Source organism: Camellia sinensis, chromosome 10, assembly GCF_055761805.1.
Source record: "Camellia sinensis isolate YWXY chromosome 10, ASM5576180v1, whole genome shotgun sequence".
Lineage (NCBI taxonomy): Eukaryota > Viridiplantae > Streptophyta > Magnoliopsida > Ericales > Theaceae > Camellia > Camellia sinensis.
This window is the reverse complement of record NC_138970.1, coordinates 119215497-119235666: the sequence shown is the minus strand read 5'-3', so window position 1 is coordinate 119235666 and position 20170 is coordinate 119215497. Positions and strand designations below refer to the sequence as shown.

The following is a 20170-nucleotide window of genomic DNA, read 5'->3' as shown; positions in this document are numbered from 1 at the left end:
CTGGGATCAAGTCCCCTTCTTTGAATGAGCAGGTCCTGGACTTTACTCAAGATGAGGAGGGTGATGAGGTGCCCAAGGAAGCTACCGCTAAGCAGGCATCATTGGACGTGCTTCTTGCCGACAAGAGCCTTGATTAGACCCTTCAAGAGATTGATGTTGAGCTTGCAGCCGAGAAGGTGGCCGAGATGTCCTCCCAGCAGTCTTCCGAGATCCACACCCAGCCTGCTAATGATGCTGAAGAATCGTAGATTTGACGTCTTTTTCCTTTATTTTTTACACTTTGTACTTCTTTATTTTTGAGACAATGTAAGCTCTTCATATGGCCGACGCGCCTTTTAATAAATACAACTTCTTTCTATCTTGAATGTTTGCATGTTTGTCTTTCGTTTATTGCTTCTTGTATGACTTTCATACTTAGAATAAAAATGCTCCTTGGTCTTGTGCAACCTTCTCGGGATGAAACACCTCGGTAATACAAACCGATGATTTACCTCGGCAAGTTCCCAAGTACCTTTCTTAGCATAACCTTGGTTTTAGCTTGTAAAATTTTTTTCAAAAGATTTCAACAAGTGTTTAACCTTAGCCTCGATTTAACTTCAACTTGTAAACTTTTTTCAAGTTTCAACAAGTGTTAAAACATAATCTCAGTTTAACTTCAACTTGTAAACTTTTCTCAAGTTTCAACAAGTGTTAAACATAATCTCGGCTTAACTTCAACTTGTAAACTTTTCTCAAGTTTCAACAAGTGTTAAACATCATCTCGGTTTAACATCAACTTGTAAACTTTTCTCAAGTTTCAACAAGTGTTAAACATCATTTCGGTTTAAATTCAACTTGTAAACTTTTCTCAAGTTTCAACAAGTGTTAAATATCATCTCGGTTTAACTTTAACTTGTAAACTTTTCTCAAGTTTCAACAAGTGTTAAACATCATTTATTCTCTCTGCCCCCTAATGTGAACCTAAGTTCCACTTGAGGTCTTATTATGCATATATTCCAGAAACAACGTTATGTATCTTTATTTGTCACAAGTGTATAAACGAATAAATCAAGCTAAATCTTTATTTATTTATTTCGGCAAGTGTCAAAAGAGCAAAATTTTATTTATTTACTTCGACAAACATCTCAATATTTGCTCTTAAAAAAGCTTCCAACTCTTTTCCCTCTTCTTTGGCTAAGCCCGAGCCGAGAATAAAGAAGCGTTCTTCATCCCCTTTTTGAGGATTTTCTTCAGTAGCTTCTTCATTCTTCTCGGCTGATTCCTTGCCGACATCTTGTAGGACCTCCACGTCCTTGCCTTCGATCTCTGTCTTCTTTGGTTCTTGAATGCTGCAGGTGGATTTCATTGCTACCATGGAGCAATTCTTTGCCTGCAGCTGATCTCCTCTGACCTCTTCAATCCCATGCTCTGTTGGGAGCTGCAATAGTTGATGCAATGTTGAGGGAACTGCCCCCATTGCATGCAACCATGGCCTTCCCAAAATGATGTTGTAAGGGGAGGGTGTGTCGATTACGGTGAACTCTGTCTTTATCTTCTTGGTGCCAGCCTGCACCTCCAAGCTTATTGTTCCCAGTGGCCATGTCAGCGTTCCATTGAACCCGACCATTGGGCTATTAGATTGCTCCATATCGTCTGGGTGAAGGCCAAGCTCCTTGTAACATCGGACGTACATGATGTCACAAGAGCAGCCTTGGTCAATCAGGATGCGCTTTACTTGGCATTCCCCAACCTGGAGGGATACTACCAAGCCATCATTATGCGGATGCTGCACCATCTCAAGGTCGGCTTCAGAAAAGGACACTACTAGTCCTTGGCACTCCTCTGCTCGATGTCTCTTCTCCCCGACTTGGTAGACATGTTGCAGGTGTTTTACCTTCTGGGTCTCCCCCTGAATCTCGTTTTCGTTGACCTTCGAGTGAATTACATTAATTACCCGAGGTCCTCCTGCTTGTGGTTGCTGTGCTGGGGGAGGTGGAGCTGCTGTCACCTGAGGCAATCTTGCCTTTTCTTCCCTTATTCTGGCCTCATCGACAAGGTCTCTCAGATGGCCTTGCCTCACCAGGTCTTCCAAGTGTGTTTTTAGGGCTATGCAGCCCTGAGTCATATGTCCGTTTTCATTGTGGTAAGCACAATGCCTGCCAAGGTTTCTTCCCATGAATTCTCCTGGTGCTTTTGCTGGTGTTCTGAAATAGTGTTGATTCCGAATTTGATCCAGGACTTTGTGAATTGGGATTCGGAACACAGTTGTCACTGCCTGCGCAGCCCTCAGTTCTGTCTCTTGCTTGCTCAATCCATTGTTACCTCGGTCTCGTTTTGGTGAGACGTTTCCTTTCTCTTGCTTTGCCTCCTTAGTCCCCGATGTATCTTCCTCAGCTTTGGCATACTTCTCGATTCTCGCCATGAGCTCTTCCATACTTTTTTGGCAATGTCTTTGCCAAAGATTTTTGTAGTGGACAGTCGTCTTTTAAGCCGTTCTTGAAAGATACGACCACCACCTCTTGATTACACTCTGATATTCGGTTGAACACCTCATAGTATCTTTTTGCATAGGCTCTAAGGCCTTCATCCTTACTGATCTTCAGAGCCATCAATGCGTCCACCCTTAATGGCTGCAACTTGTTTGTCATGAACCTGGCCATGAACATCTCGGCTAGGCCTTCCTAGGTCTTCATGCTTTCCTTCGGTAGTTTGTGAAACCAATCTGATGCAATCTCCCCGAACGATGAGGAGAACACTTTGCAGAGCAACGGCTCGTTCCCACTATACAATGTCATCGAGTTCAAGTATAATCCAACGTGGAAGTTGAGGTCTGACTTACCATCGTATATTTGGAACCTCGGCATACTAAATCTCTTCAGTGCCTCAAATTTGTCCAACTCCACTGAGAATGGTGTTCTCGGCTTCTCAGGGGAAGTTACCTCGACATCGGCATTCTGCTGCTTCCTCTTAAGGTAATCTCTCAAGCCTTCTTTGCTCCGTCCAGGAGCTCGGCTATCTCCTGACTTCAGTTTTTTGACATACTACTCTCAGCTTCATGGTGGGTCCTTTTCGATCTTTCTCCGTGAGTTGTGTCGAAGTAGAGCGCCTGCCCTTGAACATGCCGATGTTCTTTGGGGTCAGCCTCCTTGGCGCAATGCGTCCTCTGCGACTCTTCTTTCGTTGACTCTCCTCGTCCGACCTCTATTGAAGGCCGGTGAGAGTGTTTTTCGCTCCTGGTGTGCTGGGGGATTTCTGGGATTGGTTTCTGCCATCCCTTCTGTGTATTGGCCGCTGGAATCGATGTGTTCTGTAGCGGGAACAGTGGCTGCATGACATTGTTTTGCATCATAAAATTGACGACCGATTGCAGGTCTGTCAATTTGTTCGCCATCTCTTTTACTTCTTCGTCTCTTCGTAGACATCTATTCTTCCATACTTGGAGGTCATCCTCATTATAGTACCCACTTTGATCTGGTTTCTGTGGTACGTCGCCATCTTGGCCGACGTCTTTCTTGCTGTGATTCTGGTCACGAGTTTCTGTGTTGCGATTGTCTCCTTCGACGTTAAGGTCGATAGGTCTGCCACTCCCTGCAGGAGTGTCGTCCCCAATCTTTTCCTTCTGTCCGTCACTGGCCATTTATTCTTTTTTCTTTCCCACAGACGGTGTCAAATTGTATGAGTGATTTTCCGATCACACTGCCAACTCAGTAATCAGCGGGAGAGAATTGACAGAATAGATGACACCCTGCTGACCTGCAACAGAAAGAGAAGATTTCGGTGGTGGTTCTTCCACCCGGCGGCACTCCAACGATCAAGTCAGTATATCTCTCAAAGATAATTAATAGTGCTAAACTCACTGTTCATAAATTAAATTGCATACCTTAGACCCATCGGGAGTGCCTCTCTTTTATAGTTAACTCCATCCTAGTCCCCATAGAAGCCTAGCTTCAATGGACTTCTGTTCAGTGCTTATCCTGGACTCTTCAAGAGATAAAGATAAAACTCCCTAAGAGTGTTATCCTTATCCACACTAAAGTCCTTCCTCACCCTAGGACTCTTGTGCCTTATCTGCTTATCTCGGATTTCGATATCTTCAGAGATAACCTCGGCCTAGCCGAGATCACCTCGGCGCCATAACCTGGACACGTGGTGTAATACCCCTGTTCCGTAATATGTTAATTGGTCCTTAATGTGTATACGATTATGCGTTTGTTATGGTTTTGTGTGCCATTATGTGGTTTTGAATTGTTATCTGTTCACCGTAGGAATATCTGTTTGATTTATCGGCTTTGGAAATATAATTGAAGGCCTTATCGGCCACAGAACCCGAAATTGATTACGCCATTGTGATTGGCGTAATTTTTAGAGCCTACGGTGAAATTTAATTGAAAATTGATTCTGGTCAATTTAAACTGATTAAATTGATAAATTAAGTGCGCCATTATTTTATATTAAAATATTTGTTAGTGGGGCTTGTTGTATATTTGCGTTGCACTCTCCTTTAGCTCTCTCAAAAACTCAAAATCTGAGTTAGACACTTGAGAGTGAGAGAGAGGTCGGCTATAGAGAGAAAAAGGAAGAGACTTGAGCAATTTTTGGCTCTAGCTTGGGGATTTGAAGATTTAACTCAAGAATTGACTAGAATTTGGAAGATTAAAGCTCCTAGGTGAGTAACCAACCCCTAACTCATGAATTTGAGTTGTGATTTCGGGAATTGAAGATTAATTTGTGATCTAGAACATGAAAGGAGTTGGTTTTGATGAATTTGAAGACTATATGTGCATGCATGTAAAGAACTCCTATGGAATCACAAAATCTAGCATGTAATTTGTGAAATTGTGAAAGATTGGTAGTGTAATCCCACATGCAAGCATGTCTTTGTTAAATTTTATGGGAATGAGCACTAATTACATTATTTGAAGTGAATATGAAGTCAAATGGGCATGCATGTCTGAATAATTGAAGATGGGAGCTTTGAATGCATGAATATGTATGATAGAATTGAGTTTGGTGTCAATTTGAGACATGCAAGTGTTTAATCCTTGAAATTGAGCTCCATAATAAGGTGTTTTGGTGTTTATACCTTGTTAGTATACTTATATGTGATATTTGAGCTACAACATGCATGATTTGTTGGTTAAAAGTCGGAATGGAGCTCAAGAACTCAACCTGGGATTCCCAGATTTTCGTCGTCCGCTCGAGCGGGTGAAGTGACGCTCGAGCGGAGAAATCGAGCTCCCAGCATTTTCTGCAGACATGGTTCCCGCTCGAGCGGGGAAGTTTACGCTCGATCGGGGAGCTATGTAGACAGGCAGTCCGCTCGAGCGGCCGAGTTCACGCTCGAGCTGGAATTGAAGGCAACCAGTACTTTCGCAGACCTAAGGGTCCGCTCGAGCGGGGAAGTCCACGCTCGAGCGGGGACCCTATTTTCTGAAATCCTGTTTTTGTATTTTGTGTTCTGTTTTCCGTTCTCTTTCACTTGCAAGCACTCTTAGGCATATGTTAAGCATTGTAAATGAGTTAATGAGATGATAATAAAGCCTAAAGAGGAATATGTGAATTAAAGAACGGATTGAACTGTTAATGACCCTTTTGTGTTCATGAAACGTGTAGGGTCAAGCTCCAGGGCAAATCCACAAGCCGATCACTGTGAGTAATATCGATATTTGAATGCTTGTAAATGTCCAATTGTTTACTCCCTTTGAAGCTTTATGAATTGCTAATTGGGATTGTGGGATTGTGGACGTAAGTCTGATATGAACGCATAAATGGACCCAAGGTCGTTTCGGTAAGCATAAGTGGGCCAAAGGCCGTTTTGAAATGAATAAATGGGCCAAAGGCCGTTTTGAAATGAATGAGTGGGCCAAAGGCCGTTCTGAAATGAATGAGTGGGCCAAAGGCCGTTTTGAAATGAACGAGTGGGCCAAAGGCCGTTCTGAAATGAATGAGTGGGCCAAAGGCCGTTCTGAAATGAATGAGTGGGCCAAAGGCCGCTTTGAAACGAATGAGTGGACCGAAGGTCGTTTGACATATATGAATGGACCTAAGGTCGTTTCGACGTGAACGAATGGACCGAAGGTCGTTTTGATATGAATAAATGAACCGAAGGTCGTTTTGATAGAAATAAATGGACCTAAGGTCGTTTTGACATGAATAAGTGGGCCGAAGGCCGTTTTGACACGAATGTATGGGCCGAAGGCCGTTTTGACGTAAACGAATGGGCCGAAGGCCATTTTGACATAAATGAACGGGCCGAAGGCCGTTTTGACATAAATGAATGGGCCGAAGGCCGTTTTGACATGAATGGAAATTTAAATGGGCCAAGGGCCAGAATGTTTAGAACTACAGTCACTTGGTTTGAATTTCGTATAGTTATATATCTGTTAAATAGAAATAGGAATTGGGCCTAAGGCCGTTTGGAACGTGTTGTGCTACATTGTTATGTAACTTCTGTATTTGATTTGATATTATTCACTGGGCTTTCGCTCACGCTCATTCATGTGTTTGTAGGTGAGCCAAGAGAAGTCCAGACCCAGCCTCAGAGAAGTCTGTATGGAACCACTAAGGTTTTGAGAGAGTCAGCCCTTGTGTCTCACGCATGAGACCCGCCTTCGCCCTTTGTTGTGTATTGGCAATTTGTCAGGTTGGCGAAGTTTTGTATATGTCTGCTTATAGTTTTATGGGTTGACTTAGTTTTGGATGATCCTGTCGGTACAAAACCTATATCACTATGTTTCTGTTGTGAGTTATTAACGTACATATGTATGGTTTGTTTTGAGGTGCCATGTAAGCACAGCTCTATGGACAAAGTTTTAAATTTTGCTTCCCTTTTGGCCCCCTTTACTCTGATGTGTTAAGTCTGTTTTGGTTTGAGGCCGTAGGTAATCTGAGGATTGCTGGCCGGTTACGTCCTTAACCCATGGGGGCGGGTTCGGGTCGTGACACGTGGCATCTCGACTGACACGTTGGCGTCACCTTGGCCACGTGTTGGTACTCAGAAAATATATCCCCACACTTTTTACTTTCCAATCATTTATTTTTTGTGATCAAACGAAGCTTTAAGTTTCATGGTTTTCCCATTTAGGGTTTAGGGTTTTCCGCGATTGTTTCCTATTTATATACGAGCTGTTCCTTTGATTTCCCTTTACGTTGGTTTGAAAACTAGAGATGCGCAAAAACGTGCTATAGATGTTTTGGACAAAATGATAAGTATGGAACTTACTGAAAGATTATGAAACGATTTATGTTAGAGGGAACAAAAGAATAATGTTTGGGACCTTCTTTTGGGGAGACCCCTCACCATCCCCACAATGATGTGGATTAATAATGTGTTTGTATTATTATTTTTTTTTTCTCTTTCTTACTTGAACCAATCACAAGTGAGTGGAGGTTGTGAGGGTCTGCATCACTATTATGGAACAAAATCCTTAAGAATGTGACTTATCAAAAAATGGCTGGAAAAAAAAGAGGGGGTAAAAGTTGGTTTTGAGATAAACTAAAAAAAATTACAAACATTACTTAAGTTATAAGAGAAAAGAAAAGAAAAGAAAAGAAATGATTGTGATTTCTCCTATTCTTATTTAGATAAATTAGAAATTAAAAGAAAAGAAATGATTGTGATTTCTCCCATTCTTATTTAGACAAATTAGAAATAAAAGAAAAGAAATGATTGTGATTTCTCTCCTTCTTGTTTGATTAGATTTTATAAGAGAAAAGAAAAAAAACCTTTTTATGTTATATTACCAAAATAACATTTTATTGGATATGAAAAGCCCTTGAGGACATAAATGTCAATCATTTTATTTCTTTTATTTTTACAGGAACAAAATTAGTATTCTGAAAATATAAGAATCTGTTGATTTCTTTTCTCTCTCAATCTCTCTACTTTTGCGAAGATTGGAAATGAGGGTTATAAGAGAAATGAATTTCCCTCTGTTTATCTCATTCTCCTAATTTTTTTCTACTTAAATTATCCAAACAAGTAAGGGAAATACATATCTGTCAATTTATTTTTTTTTCTCTCCAAATCACTCAATCTAAACATAGTGGGCGAAAGTAAAAAGAAATATACTAAGGGCTAAAGTAAAAAAAGAAAAAAATACATTAAAGTCCAAAGCAAAAAGAAATGAAACTTAATAAAAAGTGTAATTTAATCAAAATTTTATTATATTGTATTTTTATGTTACATGACTGGCCTTTTCAGCACAAAATTGGACAAAAAATGAATTTGGGATTTGTTGAGGGTTAAATTGATAAAATAATAAAACTTAAGGGGAGAAAGTGTAATATACTCTTATTGAAAATGCATTTTTCAAACAAAAAAACTCAAATCAGAAATGAACGGCCCAGATGCTTACGGATCCATTGATCATCCTCTAAAACCCTACCCCCATTGTTGCTCCTCCCACAACGCGCCGAAAGTCTCTCCCTCTCTCTCTCTCTAACTCGATCAGTGCTCTCTCTCTCTCTCTCTCTCTCTCTCTCTCTGATACACTTCCATGGCGAGTTCGACTGAGCCACGGCACAAAGAAGAAGAAGAAGAGGAAGCAACACACACAACAACAGCCGAAGACGAAGACACCGGAGCACAAGTGGCCCCCATTGTCAAGCTCCAAGAAGTCGCCGTCTCCACCGGCGAAGAAAACGAGGACGTCCTCCTCGATCTGTCAGTACCATTTCCCAACACAAACCTAAGCCCCCTTTTTCTCTTCTTTTCTGTTTGGTTCCCGAGAAGTAACTGAAGAAAATTGGGGAAATATAAAATTCTCATACGTTAATCGTATTGCTGATTGTAGGAAAGCGAAGCTCTATAGATTTGACAAAGAAGGAAATCAGTGGAAAGAGCGAGGTGTTGGTACAGTCAAGCTTCTCAAGCACACCCAAACCACTAAAGTTAGGCTTGTTATGCGACAATCCAAGACTCTTAAGATATGCGCCAATCATCTCGGTACTCTTCTCTCTCTCACTCTGTCTATATGTATGTATGTATGTATGTATTGATTAAGTTAGTGTTTGGTTGAGTGTGTTGTAGTTCTTCCTTCGATTTCGATACAAGAGCACGCTGGAAATGATAAATCATGTGTTTGGCACGCCACTGATTTTGCTGATGGAGAGTTGAAAGAGGAGTTCTTTTGCATTCGCTTTGCCTCTGTTGAGAGTGAGTTGTCTGTTTATCATCCTGTTCATTTAATTTTTTTATTTTAATGTTTGACTGAATTAGTTATTATGTTATTTATTGGGGTTAAGTTGGATGGCTCTTATGTGAATATACATGGAATTTCAATGAACATGGAATTTCAATGAAGTTCCTTGTGTTTGTGTTTTTAAATATGTATATATATATATATATATATATATATACTGGAAAGCACGGATACGGATATGAGGTACGATACGATACGGATACAGCGATACAGCAAAACTTAAAAAATAGTATACGGTACGGTTAGGATACATTTGTAAAAAATAATAAATAAATAAATTATTGGCAGTGAGTTACACATAAGCTCAGGAATGTTGAGAAATCACATTAACTTTATGAGGCAAAATACTAATATTTAAGAATTAAGTATTAATTTAAGGCAGTAGCTAGTTTAGTTTTTAAATTTTCGATAGGTCTTGCAAATATTTCATTTCAATATCAAGTCTAATATGTTGATATTACAATATCAAAACAATCCACAACTTGACCTTATGCTTCTTCCTTTTGCACTAGGCAAAAATATTCTCTGCAAGTTTATTTGTTTATTTATTTATTGATATTTAATTTTAATATTGTTATATTATCTTATTAATCCTTACTTCTATGTAGTTATAGGGGACATGCATGATACAACGAAGATATGTCAATTTGGTGAATTATATTACTTTAGCTTACTATGTTATTTTTATAAAAAAAACCAAGCAAAGTATTGTAAAAATATTCTATTTATTCTCGCAATTATATTATATTATGATATTATGCAAGAAATGATACAATTCTAATTTCGTAAAAGGAGTAATATGCGACTTGGAGCATTTGATACTCCAAAATTAATTAAGAAGTGCCCAATAATATGTGACTTGGAGCATCCGATACTTCAAAATTAAGTATCCGATACTTCAAAATTAATGAAAAATTAATTAAGAAGTATCCGATACTTTTAATATGTATCTGATACGTATCCGTAAGTATCCAAGGAGTATCGGTATTCGATACAGATACGACTTTCTATTTGAAATATTCGTGCTTCATAGTATATATATATATATGTAAACATGATTACAAAAACTCATTTTACTTATAATTATATATATATAGATTCACATTTCTTTGTTTGGTAGCAAATTTTATTATTCGGATTAGATTCTAATGGTAATTTTATCTAACAAAATTGTCCCATTCTTTAATCCTATACAACTAATAGTGCAAAATATACATATAATTGGGATTATATATTTCCATACAAGGTTTTAAAAAGCGGTCGCAACCGTTACGTAACGGTTTTGGTGGTTATCGCTACCTGTTACGGCTGCTTTTGCAGTGTGATTGAGATTCACAGGTGTGTCGGCCGTAGCGGTCGCAACGGTACTGTAACGGCCGTAACGACCTGTTACGTACCGTTACGTAATGGTTCCGAATTGCTTCTTTAAAAAAAAACAAAAACAAAAAAGCTGAAAATGAGGGAAGAGGGATAGAGAGAGAAGATGGGTGAAAAGGGAAGATGGAGGAGTAAGAGATAGAGAGAGAAAAGAGAGAAGGTGAAAAACATGTTATTGATTTGTTAAAGTCATTAATTATTAAAATAAAATGTAAAAAACTCAGTTTATAGTGATTTAAAAATATGAAATATATTGGATCATATTTAAAAATTTACAAAAATTGATCAATATTTACTTTAAAACCCAATAAATATGATTATGGAAAAAAAAATATACATATCGGTAAGTTTTTTTAAATTGTGCAAAAAATAAAAAAATTCATGGTTCCGGTTACCGCAACCGTTACGCTACGGCCTTTACACCCTGCAACCACAACCGCACCACCGCTACCGTTACGGCGACCGCAACCGCTTTTCAGAACCTTGTTTCCATATCTATTGCAAAACAAACGTGGACAAGAGGGAATTATGTATCTCACTAATTCAGCTGAATACCAATCCTACACTAATCTCATCGATTGATAATTACCTCACTATTAATTTTGCTAATCAAACAGGCCCTAATGGACTGATTTTGCTATTAACTTTGTGTTAGAGGTGCTTTGAAAAAATTAGGGAAGCCATTAAGGTGTTATTTGTTCTTTGTTGAATTGTGCAACATCATGATACATAATCAGTAGTGGTATAGGTTTGATCTTGGACGGCATTCATGTTTTTGATAAAAAAAAACTTTTGGTAAAGCCATATTAATGTTCTGCTTCCGAATTTATATACTTTACAATGACTTACGAGGACTTTATCCAAAGAGGCTGAGCTTGTATTCTCTTTGTTGAAGCTGGGACTGGTTTTGTTGTTATTATAGTGAAAATACTGTTTGATTCATATTAATGCTATTATTCTCATGTTTGTAGGATGTGAATCGTAGTGTCTATTTTTGTAGCATTGTGGGTGTTAATGTTAATTTGCTTCTTTCATAATGTAATTAAAATCAGTGTATCTGCCAGTATGAAAAAGTGCATGTATGTATTTCTTAAGCTTTCTCATAATTTGGAATTGTAAAAGGTGAGAACTAGAGAAATGTGATGTTGAATATCAGAGGCAATTATCATCATCTGCTCTTGTTTTGTCTAAGTTGTTGAATCATTTCTTGCATCATTCACTACTCCTATGGTTTTGCGGGCAATGAGCTCTTTAGTCTCATCCTCATGGTGATTGAGCTTAGTTAACTGTAATAGTTACTTTGGCATACTTACAGAATCCCTATATAGAGTTTCTTTCACTTCAAAAGGATGCCTTCACATGTGCAGCCAGGTTTATTTACTCTGTTTCATGTGTCCACTGGACATGACAAGGGTAAGGCTAAGCTAAGCCACCAGGTGGTTGAGCGGGTGCGAGAGTGACATCTTTCAAAATTCATAAGAATGAGTCTTGAGAGTGTTTATGTTATATAATTTTTATATTTTTAATATTATTAAACATTTATATTGTTGAGTATTTTTATATCTTAATTCTTAATATATTTGTATTACAAAACTTTTATACTACATTTTTTTGTCGCTATTTAATTTGTATATAACTTTTTTGTAACACCAATGAACAACGGGTGTAATGGTGGCATGGTGATTACGTAATACCATGGTCGTAAAAATGGGCCGGAACCCTTATGTAAGGTTGTTACGTTACCGTGTGCGGGCAGTCACAGCAACCCATTCTTGCTGTTATAGCAGTGTGGTTAAATTTCACCTGTGATGGCTTTGAGATGTAATGCCCGTAATGGGCCGTTACAACATGTTATGGTTATGGCAATTATGTAATAGTGGTGACGACATCTACTACATTTAAAAGTCAATTTTTTGCTCATCTTTCAGCTTTTGTCTTTATTTTGTTCACTCAGCATTAAAGATTGAACATAATTTTTATATGTAGTTTTTTTTTTGGTTGAAATTTTTATATGTAGTTGTAACTTGTATGTTGTGTTACTTGAATAAATTGAAGATATAAATCACATGATTTTAGTTTGTTTAATAGAATAACAACGATGATATGCAAATTTATTTATTAAACATATGTAATGATGTAGTTAGAATTAGTATGTTGGTTATGTTTTTAACACCATAAGAGTTAGTTGGAGTTAGTTGGGTCTTTAATTCTATGAATAGGTGGTTATGCCCTTCTAGTATTCAATTTATGCTATTTTGAGATTGTATTTTCAGAGCTGAGAGCTCTTGTATCCTAATTTGGGACTTTCTTGTTCTAATGAAATCAATTTCTTGATTTGGCTCCATCATGTAACTTGCAAATTTGAAATAGTCTATAACTATTAATAACAAAATAAATACTAGTAAGCTGGTGTAGTATGAATTTATGATGCACGAAATCATTAGATGTATAAATAAAATAAAATAAAAAAGTCAAAATACACTTTATAATAATGTAAAATTTATTACATAGATTGGATTTTTTGATTGCTTGAGTTATAGTGGAAACATTTTGATATGATGGAGAGTGGGGAGTGAAAATACCAATGCAGCAAAGAACGACTGCATGAATCGGAATCCACTTATTAAGAATGACAAGAAAGCAAGGCTCCGCGGTCTCCAAGTGGTTGATCTTAGCTTAGCGTGCTAGCCGCTGTTTCATTTTGTATTAGTATAGTCCTAAATTGTAATAAGATCCACAAGCTGCCTTCTTGCTTAATACTTGTTGAACTATCATTTAATAATTCTTCCTTAATTATATCATGTGAGAGACTCCTTCTACAAGAGTTTTCAATAATCCTTTGGCTGTATTCTAAAACATTAGTTTCCTCTGTTGACAATTTAGCATATAAATATGTGATCGTGTATCTATTCTATTGTTTTAAGCTAGGCTGCAAGGATGATATTTTGATTTCATGCAAAGAATGTAGAATGAAAGCAACCACTGTTCTGTCCTCTTATCCTAAAACGTTGCATCCCTTCTTTCATGAGTTTTATCATGTGGATCCTATGTGCAGCATCTCCTAGTTTATTTTTACTAGTGGCTCCTTTTTAATTGCAGCTTGTTTGGCCTTTGATGTACTGTCATCAATTGAATGCTCTGGTAGTCTGCCTAACTTTCTTTATGGTCATGCCTGCGGGCTGGGAAAATTCAGTTGTTTGCAATTTCCTTTTTTCTTTCCACTCATGTTATGGGATAAAATAAGCTAGTGCATCAGGTTGGAGCCTCTAGGCGTGAATTGTCTTCATGGAGTAGATCCCTGCCATTTTGGTTTAGTCGGGGTTAATCTGGAGTCATCTTGTCTATGTTCTTATAAACACATCTGTTCGCTTTTGTGTTTTTTTAGGTCTTTAAAAAATGGGTAATATTGTAAAACAATACTTGTAAGTTTAATGTAGAATCCACTCGAGTGGTACATTTTGCACAAACAGCATACAGAATGGGAGAAAAGTTAGAAGCTAATCTTATACATGTTTTTAAAACTCAAGTTCGTATTTCAGCTTTGTTTCATTTAGGGTTTTCAGACTAATAGAAATGGCAGCCATTTAATCACTCCTTGAATGTTATGAAGAAATGGATGCAAACGGGATCATTTGGGTGATTAAGAAGAATATTTTGCATATTGCATACTGATATAACAGTATATATATGTTCAATTGATTTGTTTTTTTGATTTGCTCTTCTCTTCCTCAGACTGTAAAACATTCAAAGAAAAGATAGAAGAAGTTGCTCAATCTCAAGAGAAGGTTGGAGTGAGCGAAGAAGCCACCTCTACTGCTAATCTTCTGGAGAAGTTGAGTGTAGTAGGGGAGAAGAGTAAAGATGAAGAGGATAAAACGAAGGAGGTGCCTACAGAGGAGAAAAAAGAAGAGAATGCTGCGAAGGACAATCCAACTGATGAGAAGTAAGTCCTAGAAGGCATTCATTCTAGGATCTGAGTTTTGATGAAAAAGGGTTGCTTGGTGGATTGATTAAATTTTAAAAAATAAGATAAAATATTTGATCATATATAAACCTGATGTGTTTAGTTTGTTTGAGGTATGAATCTGTTTGTGCTTTTTGAGATGGTCTGGTTTTCAGTTGGTTCAACTAGAGTTTGTTCTGTGCTAAGTACCTGGTGGTGGTTCACTGTAATCTTGACAATTTTGTTTGTGGGGTACAACATTATCCTCTTTGCATGATCATTGTTCTCATTAATTATTATCTATCTATCTATATATAAATATATTAAAGGTATAGATTGAACCTGTTCTTGTTATATCTCTTATGGTTGCATAAATGGTCTTCTGCGGTTTAGATTATGTATTTTGTTTCCTCGTGGTAATATTGTTATAGTAATGTTTTCTTAGGGTTAGGGGTGCAAAAAAAAATTCTGCAGAATTGGCAATTCAGGCCAGACTGGTTTTTAAATTGTAAAGCTTGGTTCAGTTTGCATAAATTATCTATGCACTGTTGCACTTTATATTTTTCATTTGTAACAGTCAATCGCTTATATTTTTGTTCACATTGTAATGTTGTTCTTTTGTTAATTTGGTGTTAAATTGTCAAATAGAAAGTTGTCGTGACTTTTACGCGAGGCATTTTGTAAGAAAAATGTAAATATTAATTTTCTTTTCTAATTTTCACTGAATTTTTTGAACCTGCCATGGGTAGAGGGGAAAGGATGATAAATGGTGGTGGGTTTTGAAAATGTAATAGAGTGAATTATGAAAAATTAATTATATGTTTCCAGTAAAAATTGCCTCGGGTGAGGGTCACATAATAATTTTTTTTATTAACAATTTAATACCAAACTAGTGAAAGGATTACATTAGCTTGACTGAAAGTATAAAATGGTGATAGTTATAATTGAAAACGTTATGTAAAATGTTATGTAAAGTGTAAAATGTTATGTAAAATGCGAGTGTAAAGTGTATTTTATCAGTCCAATTTTATGTCATTTTTTGTGGCTTAAATGACAATTTGGATAGTGTGAGAACTGTTCGAGATTGGCTTACCTCCAGTTGGTTGGGCTACTATGGGATCATTTTATTGATCCAAACACTTACAAATATAATTTTGATTATAAATTATTTATTATTTTAAAGACAAATAAAATCTAACAATTTATTATTTTGCATAATTTAATTTTTAAAAAAATAAAAATAAAAAAATAGTAAGAATGATTTTCTGGAGGAGCCAAATGAACATACACAAATGGGGTAATTATTGTAGTATGTTCTAGAAATGCCAGTCTATTATGCTGTGTTTGGTTGGGAAATTTGGATAGGGGTGAAATATAGGCATGTTTTATTCACATTTCACCTACATTTTTCATTTTCCTTTCCAAATCCTTCTCCAAATCCTCCAACCAAACACAGCACTAGTGTTTTATATAGACCTATTTTAATAAGTAGAATACAAGTCAGTTTTTAATTTTTAATTTTTTAATTTTTTCCCAAAACAACAATAGGCTCATACTTGATATCCATCAGAACGTATTCCATCATCAAATATATGGTTCAGTTCCGAATAGTATGAACCAGCACACTTGTGTAGCAGAAGACTCGTGAACATCGATACATTTAATTCAGAAGATAGAACCTCTTCTCTAACTAACTAAACCTAATCGTTGACAACCTGTGGGCTTCCTAGCAATATCAGGGCGACAAGAGAAGAAATAAATGTGAAAACAGATGTGTTAGGTATAAAATCTTCCTACTAAACACAGTTCCAAGCAACAAGTTTCTCTCAACTTCTAATTCATGATGTGAAAGAAACTCAGTTATGGCATACCAGTCGGTGAGTGCAGAAGAAATAAATTTATTGGTTTATGCATTGTGGCAAATGCTATTACATAATTAACAGATCATGCTTTGAAATCAAATGTTACTATAAAATAAAATAAAATAAAAAACATAATAAATTGGAAACCCGAGAACGATACAAAAAGAATATTTTGATCATAAATTTCTTTCACCTCTGCTGTTAATTGTCATATTAAGTAGTGAACTAGGTTACAAGTCAATATGATCCTAAAGGAGAAAATATATCTTCTACAGACCCCCCTTTACAAATAGTGATGAATCGCTATTGTATGATTCTACAACACAAAGATGACATAACATGTGCATAAATATAAATTAAAAAGACACTAAAACAAAAAATATGAAGCAATCTCAGAGGACAAAATGCACCTCCTTTTCAAGACTGAAAAGAAGTGCCCGCATGGTTATGATGCAAAAGGTTATGTGCAATTGCATCCCTAGCCTTCATTGCAGCTACCGATCTCAAACCATTCTCAGGGACCATCTCATCATCGATAAGATTGCACATCAACTGTGGTTCATTCCGCATTTCACAAATATTGTGCAACACACAGCACGCCCCAAGAACCACCGGCAAGTCTTGAAGTTTGACCTCTGTTCGCTTTTGCAAGCAAGTCCACCTCCCTTTCATTCTGGCAAATGCCTCTTTTGCAACCCTTTGAATCTCCCCAATTTTCTCATTGAACGCGTGTTGAGTCCAAGTCAGATGCTGCTGCGTATAGGGCACCAAAACCCAATCCATTAAAGGGTACCCAGAACTCCCAACAATCCAAACACCCTTCAACAACCCTCCAATGGCCCTTTGATAAAGGGCTGATTTCTCCAACACCTGATCATCAGGCATTGATCCAGGCCATCCAATGCACACATCAGTGAACACCCCTTTTGGGTCAACAACACCTTGAACCGTAATCGAATAACATGTCTTTTGATTCCGCTCGGTGTGCCTCTTATTGAAATAAGCGGCGACGCTAATCTTAGGAGCAATGATTGGTATATGGGTAGTATACATTGATCCCACCACATTGGGTATCCCAGAAACTGCTTCGAAATGTTCCTTAACCCTTTTCACAGACTCCTCATCTGGCCATTGAAGATACTTTGGCATCAAGACAGTCCTAATCGCAGAACAAACCTCGAGAATGAGCTTGTGACAAGTAGATATACCCAAACCAAACCTCTTGGAAACAAGCCTAAGAGGCTCCCCAGTAGCCAACCTCCATATACACACAGCCACACGCTGTCTAACCGGCACTGCATCTCTCAAACTGGTGTTCTCTTTGGCAACTGCCGAACTTAGCTCATTGCATATCATCTCAAATGTCTCCTTCCCCATCTTAAACCCTTTCCTGAACTCTTCCTCTGGAAATTCAGCACTGTTGCATTCATCCCACCATGCTTGGGACCTGTTTTTCACCCACAACCTCCTCTGAGTGGCAGCTCCACCACCACCACCACCACCGCTGCCCTCTTCCTCCTCCTCCTCTGCCCCAGCCACGGCAGTCACAACAGCAGCGGCCGTAGCAGCAGCAGCTCTTGACTTCCTCCTTCTCAACCCACGATCATTTTGATCCAGATGATCAAAACTACCCTGTAACTTGTTGTAGTAATCCAACATAGCTCGAGTCTTTTTCTTGTGGTTGGCATCGAATAAGAGCTTATCTTCTTGTTGGGTCTTTGACCACTCTTCCGAATCAAGCTTTTCTTGCTCGTCAATCAACAACAGCGAGGTTATAATCTCTTTCAAACCCTCCTTTTTTTTGTTACCTTGTTGTTTCTCGCTCGATTCATCGCCACCACTGTTTTTGTTGTTGTTGTTGATGCCATCATCTTTTCTTCGTCTCTTTCTCTTGCTGCCGTTGGTAACGGTATCGTTCATCGGGATGATCAAACTTTACAAGCAATCAGCTTCTTCAGCCAGAAATGTGAGTTTCATATATATCTATAGAGAGAGAAAGAGAGAGAGAGAGAGAGAGAGAGAGAGAGAAAGAGGGGTTGTTGTGGGGGAGGGAAGTCGTCGCCTTTCAAGTGTTCGACGGAATGTGCGAGAGATGGTGTGAACGCATTCAACAGAATGACAATGAGTGAAATAGACAGAGTCAGCGTTCATACATATCCCAACTCAATAATACTACCATCATCATCCTCAATAAATTTATTTTATTCGCTTATTCTTATAAAAAAAATAAAATAAAATAGAGATTCTAAAAATTCAAAAATTTTATTAAGTTTTTGTTTGAAAAGTGGGTTGATTTTTTAATTTTTTAAGAATTTTAATCTTGGTTAAAAACTCTCTTTTTTTTAAACAAAAAAAATTCTCCTTTGTAATAAAATTTTTGAATTTCTGTAGAAAAAAATTATTGACTTTTTAATTTATTTTATTATTTTATGACTATTTTAACCCCAATGTAAGTTTTACACGGGAAATTTTATTTCCACACATCAAGTTTTTTTATCCACACACTTAATGAATTTTTTCAGAATTATAATTTTATCCTTTAACAAAATTACCAGCTCACCCACCACCATATCACCCACACATCTCACAATTTTTTCATACACATCTCATCCACCACCATCTCACCAACCACTTCACCGCCAGCCACCGCCGTCCATCGCCTCCCATGTCCAAACCTCAACCATACACAGCTTTATGAACCCCACAAATTTTTATTTATTTATTTTATTTTCAGGGGAATATAATTGCAACAATCCATGTCATACAATAACAAAACAGCATTTTAAGTCTTCCTGTGAGTCCCTCATCATCAACAGAAAAATGCTTGGGGGCACTAATTAGTGCTCTCACTAATTAGGTGGCAGTGGGTCCTGCCATTAATGATGTGATATTTTGGTCTTGGAGTTGTATTTTTTTTATTATTTTTTTATTTTTTAATGCATTAGTGCTATTAGTGGTGATATTTTTAGTGGGATGAATCATTGTTGTCATCAACAAAGCAAAATTCGAGTTCAATTAGGTGCTCTGAAGCCAAACAAACAGTAAAGAAATGCAAAGAAATCTTCAAAACTCAAGCATAGACCAGAAATGCCCAAAAGACACTAAGCTTGAGAAAACATATCTATAAAGTAAAAATATAAAATTTTGCATAACTAAATCGTCAATAGCAAGAAAAACGAGTATAATTCTTCGCCTCTACAGGATGCTCGTCGTTGATGTGACAACACAATCCAACAATATCATAATACTCTGAACAAAAAGGGCAAGGAGAGGATGTGCACAGAAAAAATAAGGGTATATTTAGAATGTGAAGTGCGTGAACTGAGATAAAATAGTAAAAATCAAATTACTAAATGTGTGGATTGAGAAAAAATGTATACAGAAATAATTTGGTGTGTAGAAATAAAATTTTTCGTCTTATACCTATCTAAGACATTTGATAAAAAAAGCTAACTTATCTACATATTTTTTTATAATAAGTAGAAAAAGTCAATTTCTAACTCATACCCAAAATAACCCTCTATAATATACATTTGAATGGTGAAATCTACTCAATCAATACCGTTATCACATATGAAATAATAAATAAAATGGGATCATTAAAGGCTGGTTTAGGATTTAATTTTTTTAAAAAAATTTTGATTTGTAAAAAAATGATGAGAATGAGTTGATTTTTTGCATTAATTTTTTTGACTATTTTAGGATGTTCCCAAATAAGACAAACTTATATTTTCATTTACTTATTTATTTTTAGTAATTTTTTTTTCTTTTTTAAGTCTTAGAGCCTACTTGGAAAATGACTTTTT

At 37.0% G+C, this 20170-nt stretch overlaps 2 protein-coding genes across 2 annotated transcripts; one reads left to right on the top strand and one right to left on the bottom strand.

Moving 5' to 3' along the window:
• Nucleotides 1-8298: 8298 nt before the first annotated feature.
• On the top strand, nucleotides 8299-14836 carry LOC114318742 (ran-binding protein 1 homolog b). Its single transcript, XM_028265687.2, has 4 exons — nucleotides 8299-8644; nucleotides 8775-8926; nucleotides 9011-9136; nucleotides 14292-14836. Exons 1-4 carry the CDS (start codon nucleotides 8478-8480, stop codon nucleotides 14504-14506), a joined length of 660 nt encoding a protein of 219 aa, XP_028121488.1. The 5' UTR covers nucleotides 8299-8477; the 3' UTR covers nucleotides 14507-14836.
• Nucleotides 14837-16534: 1698 nt separating this feature from the next.
• On the bottom strand, nucleotides 16535-18609 carry LOC114318741 (protein ALP1-like). The gene has a single exon (XM_028265686.2). It carries the CDS (start codon nucleotides 18282-18284, stop codon nucleotides 16782-16784), a length of 1503 nt encoding a protein of 500 aa, XP_028121487.2. The 5' UTR covers nucleotides 18285-18609; the 3' UTR covers nucleotides 16535-16781.
• Nucleotides 18610-20170: the final 1561 nt, after the last annotated feature.

Bases quoted from the DNA above. Each gene is read 5' to 3' on its own strand.
- LOC114318742 (XM_028265687.2), top strand. From the start codon at position 8,478: ATGGCGAGTTCGACTGAGCCACGGCACAAAGAAGAAGAAGAAGAGGAA. The intron at 8,645-8,774 runs GTCAGTACCATT...TGCTGATTGTAG, and splicing joins GAGGACGTCCTCCTCGATCT to GAAAGCGAAGCTCTATAGAT. The intron at 8,927-9,010 runs GTACTCTTCTCT...AGTGTGTTGTAG, and splicing joins GATATGCGCCAATCATCTCG to TTCTTCCTTCGATTTCGATA.
- LOC114318741 (XM_028265686.2), bottom strand. From the start codon at position 18,284: ATGAACGATACCGTTACCAACGGCAGCAAGAGAAAGAGACGAAGAAAA.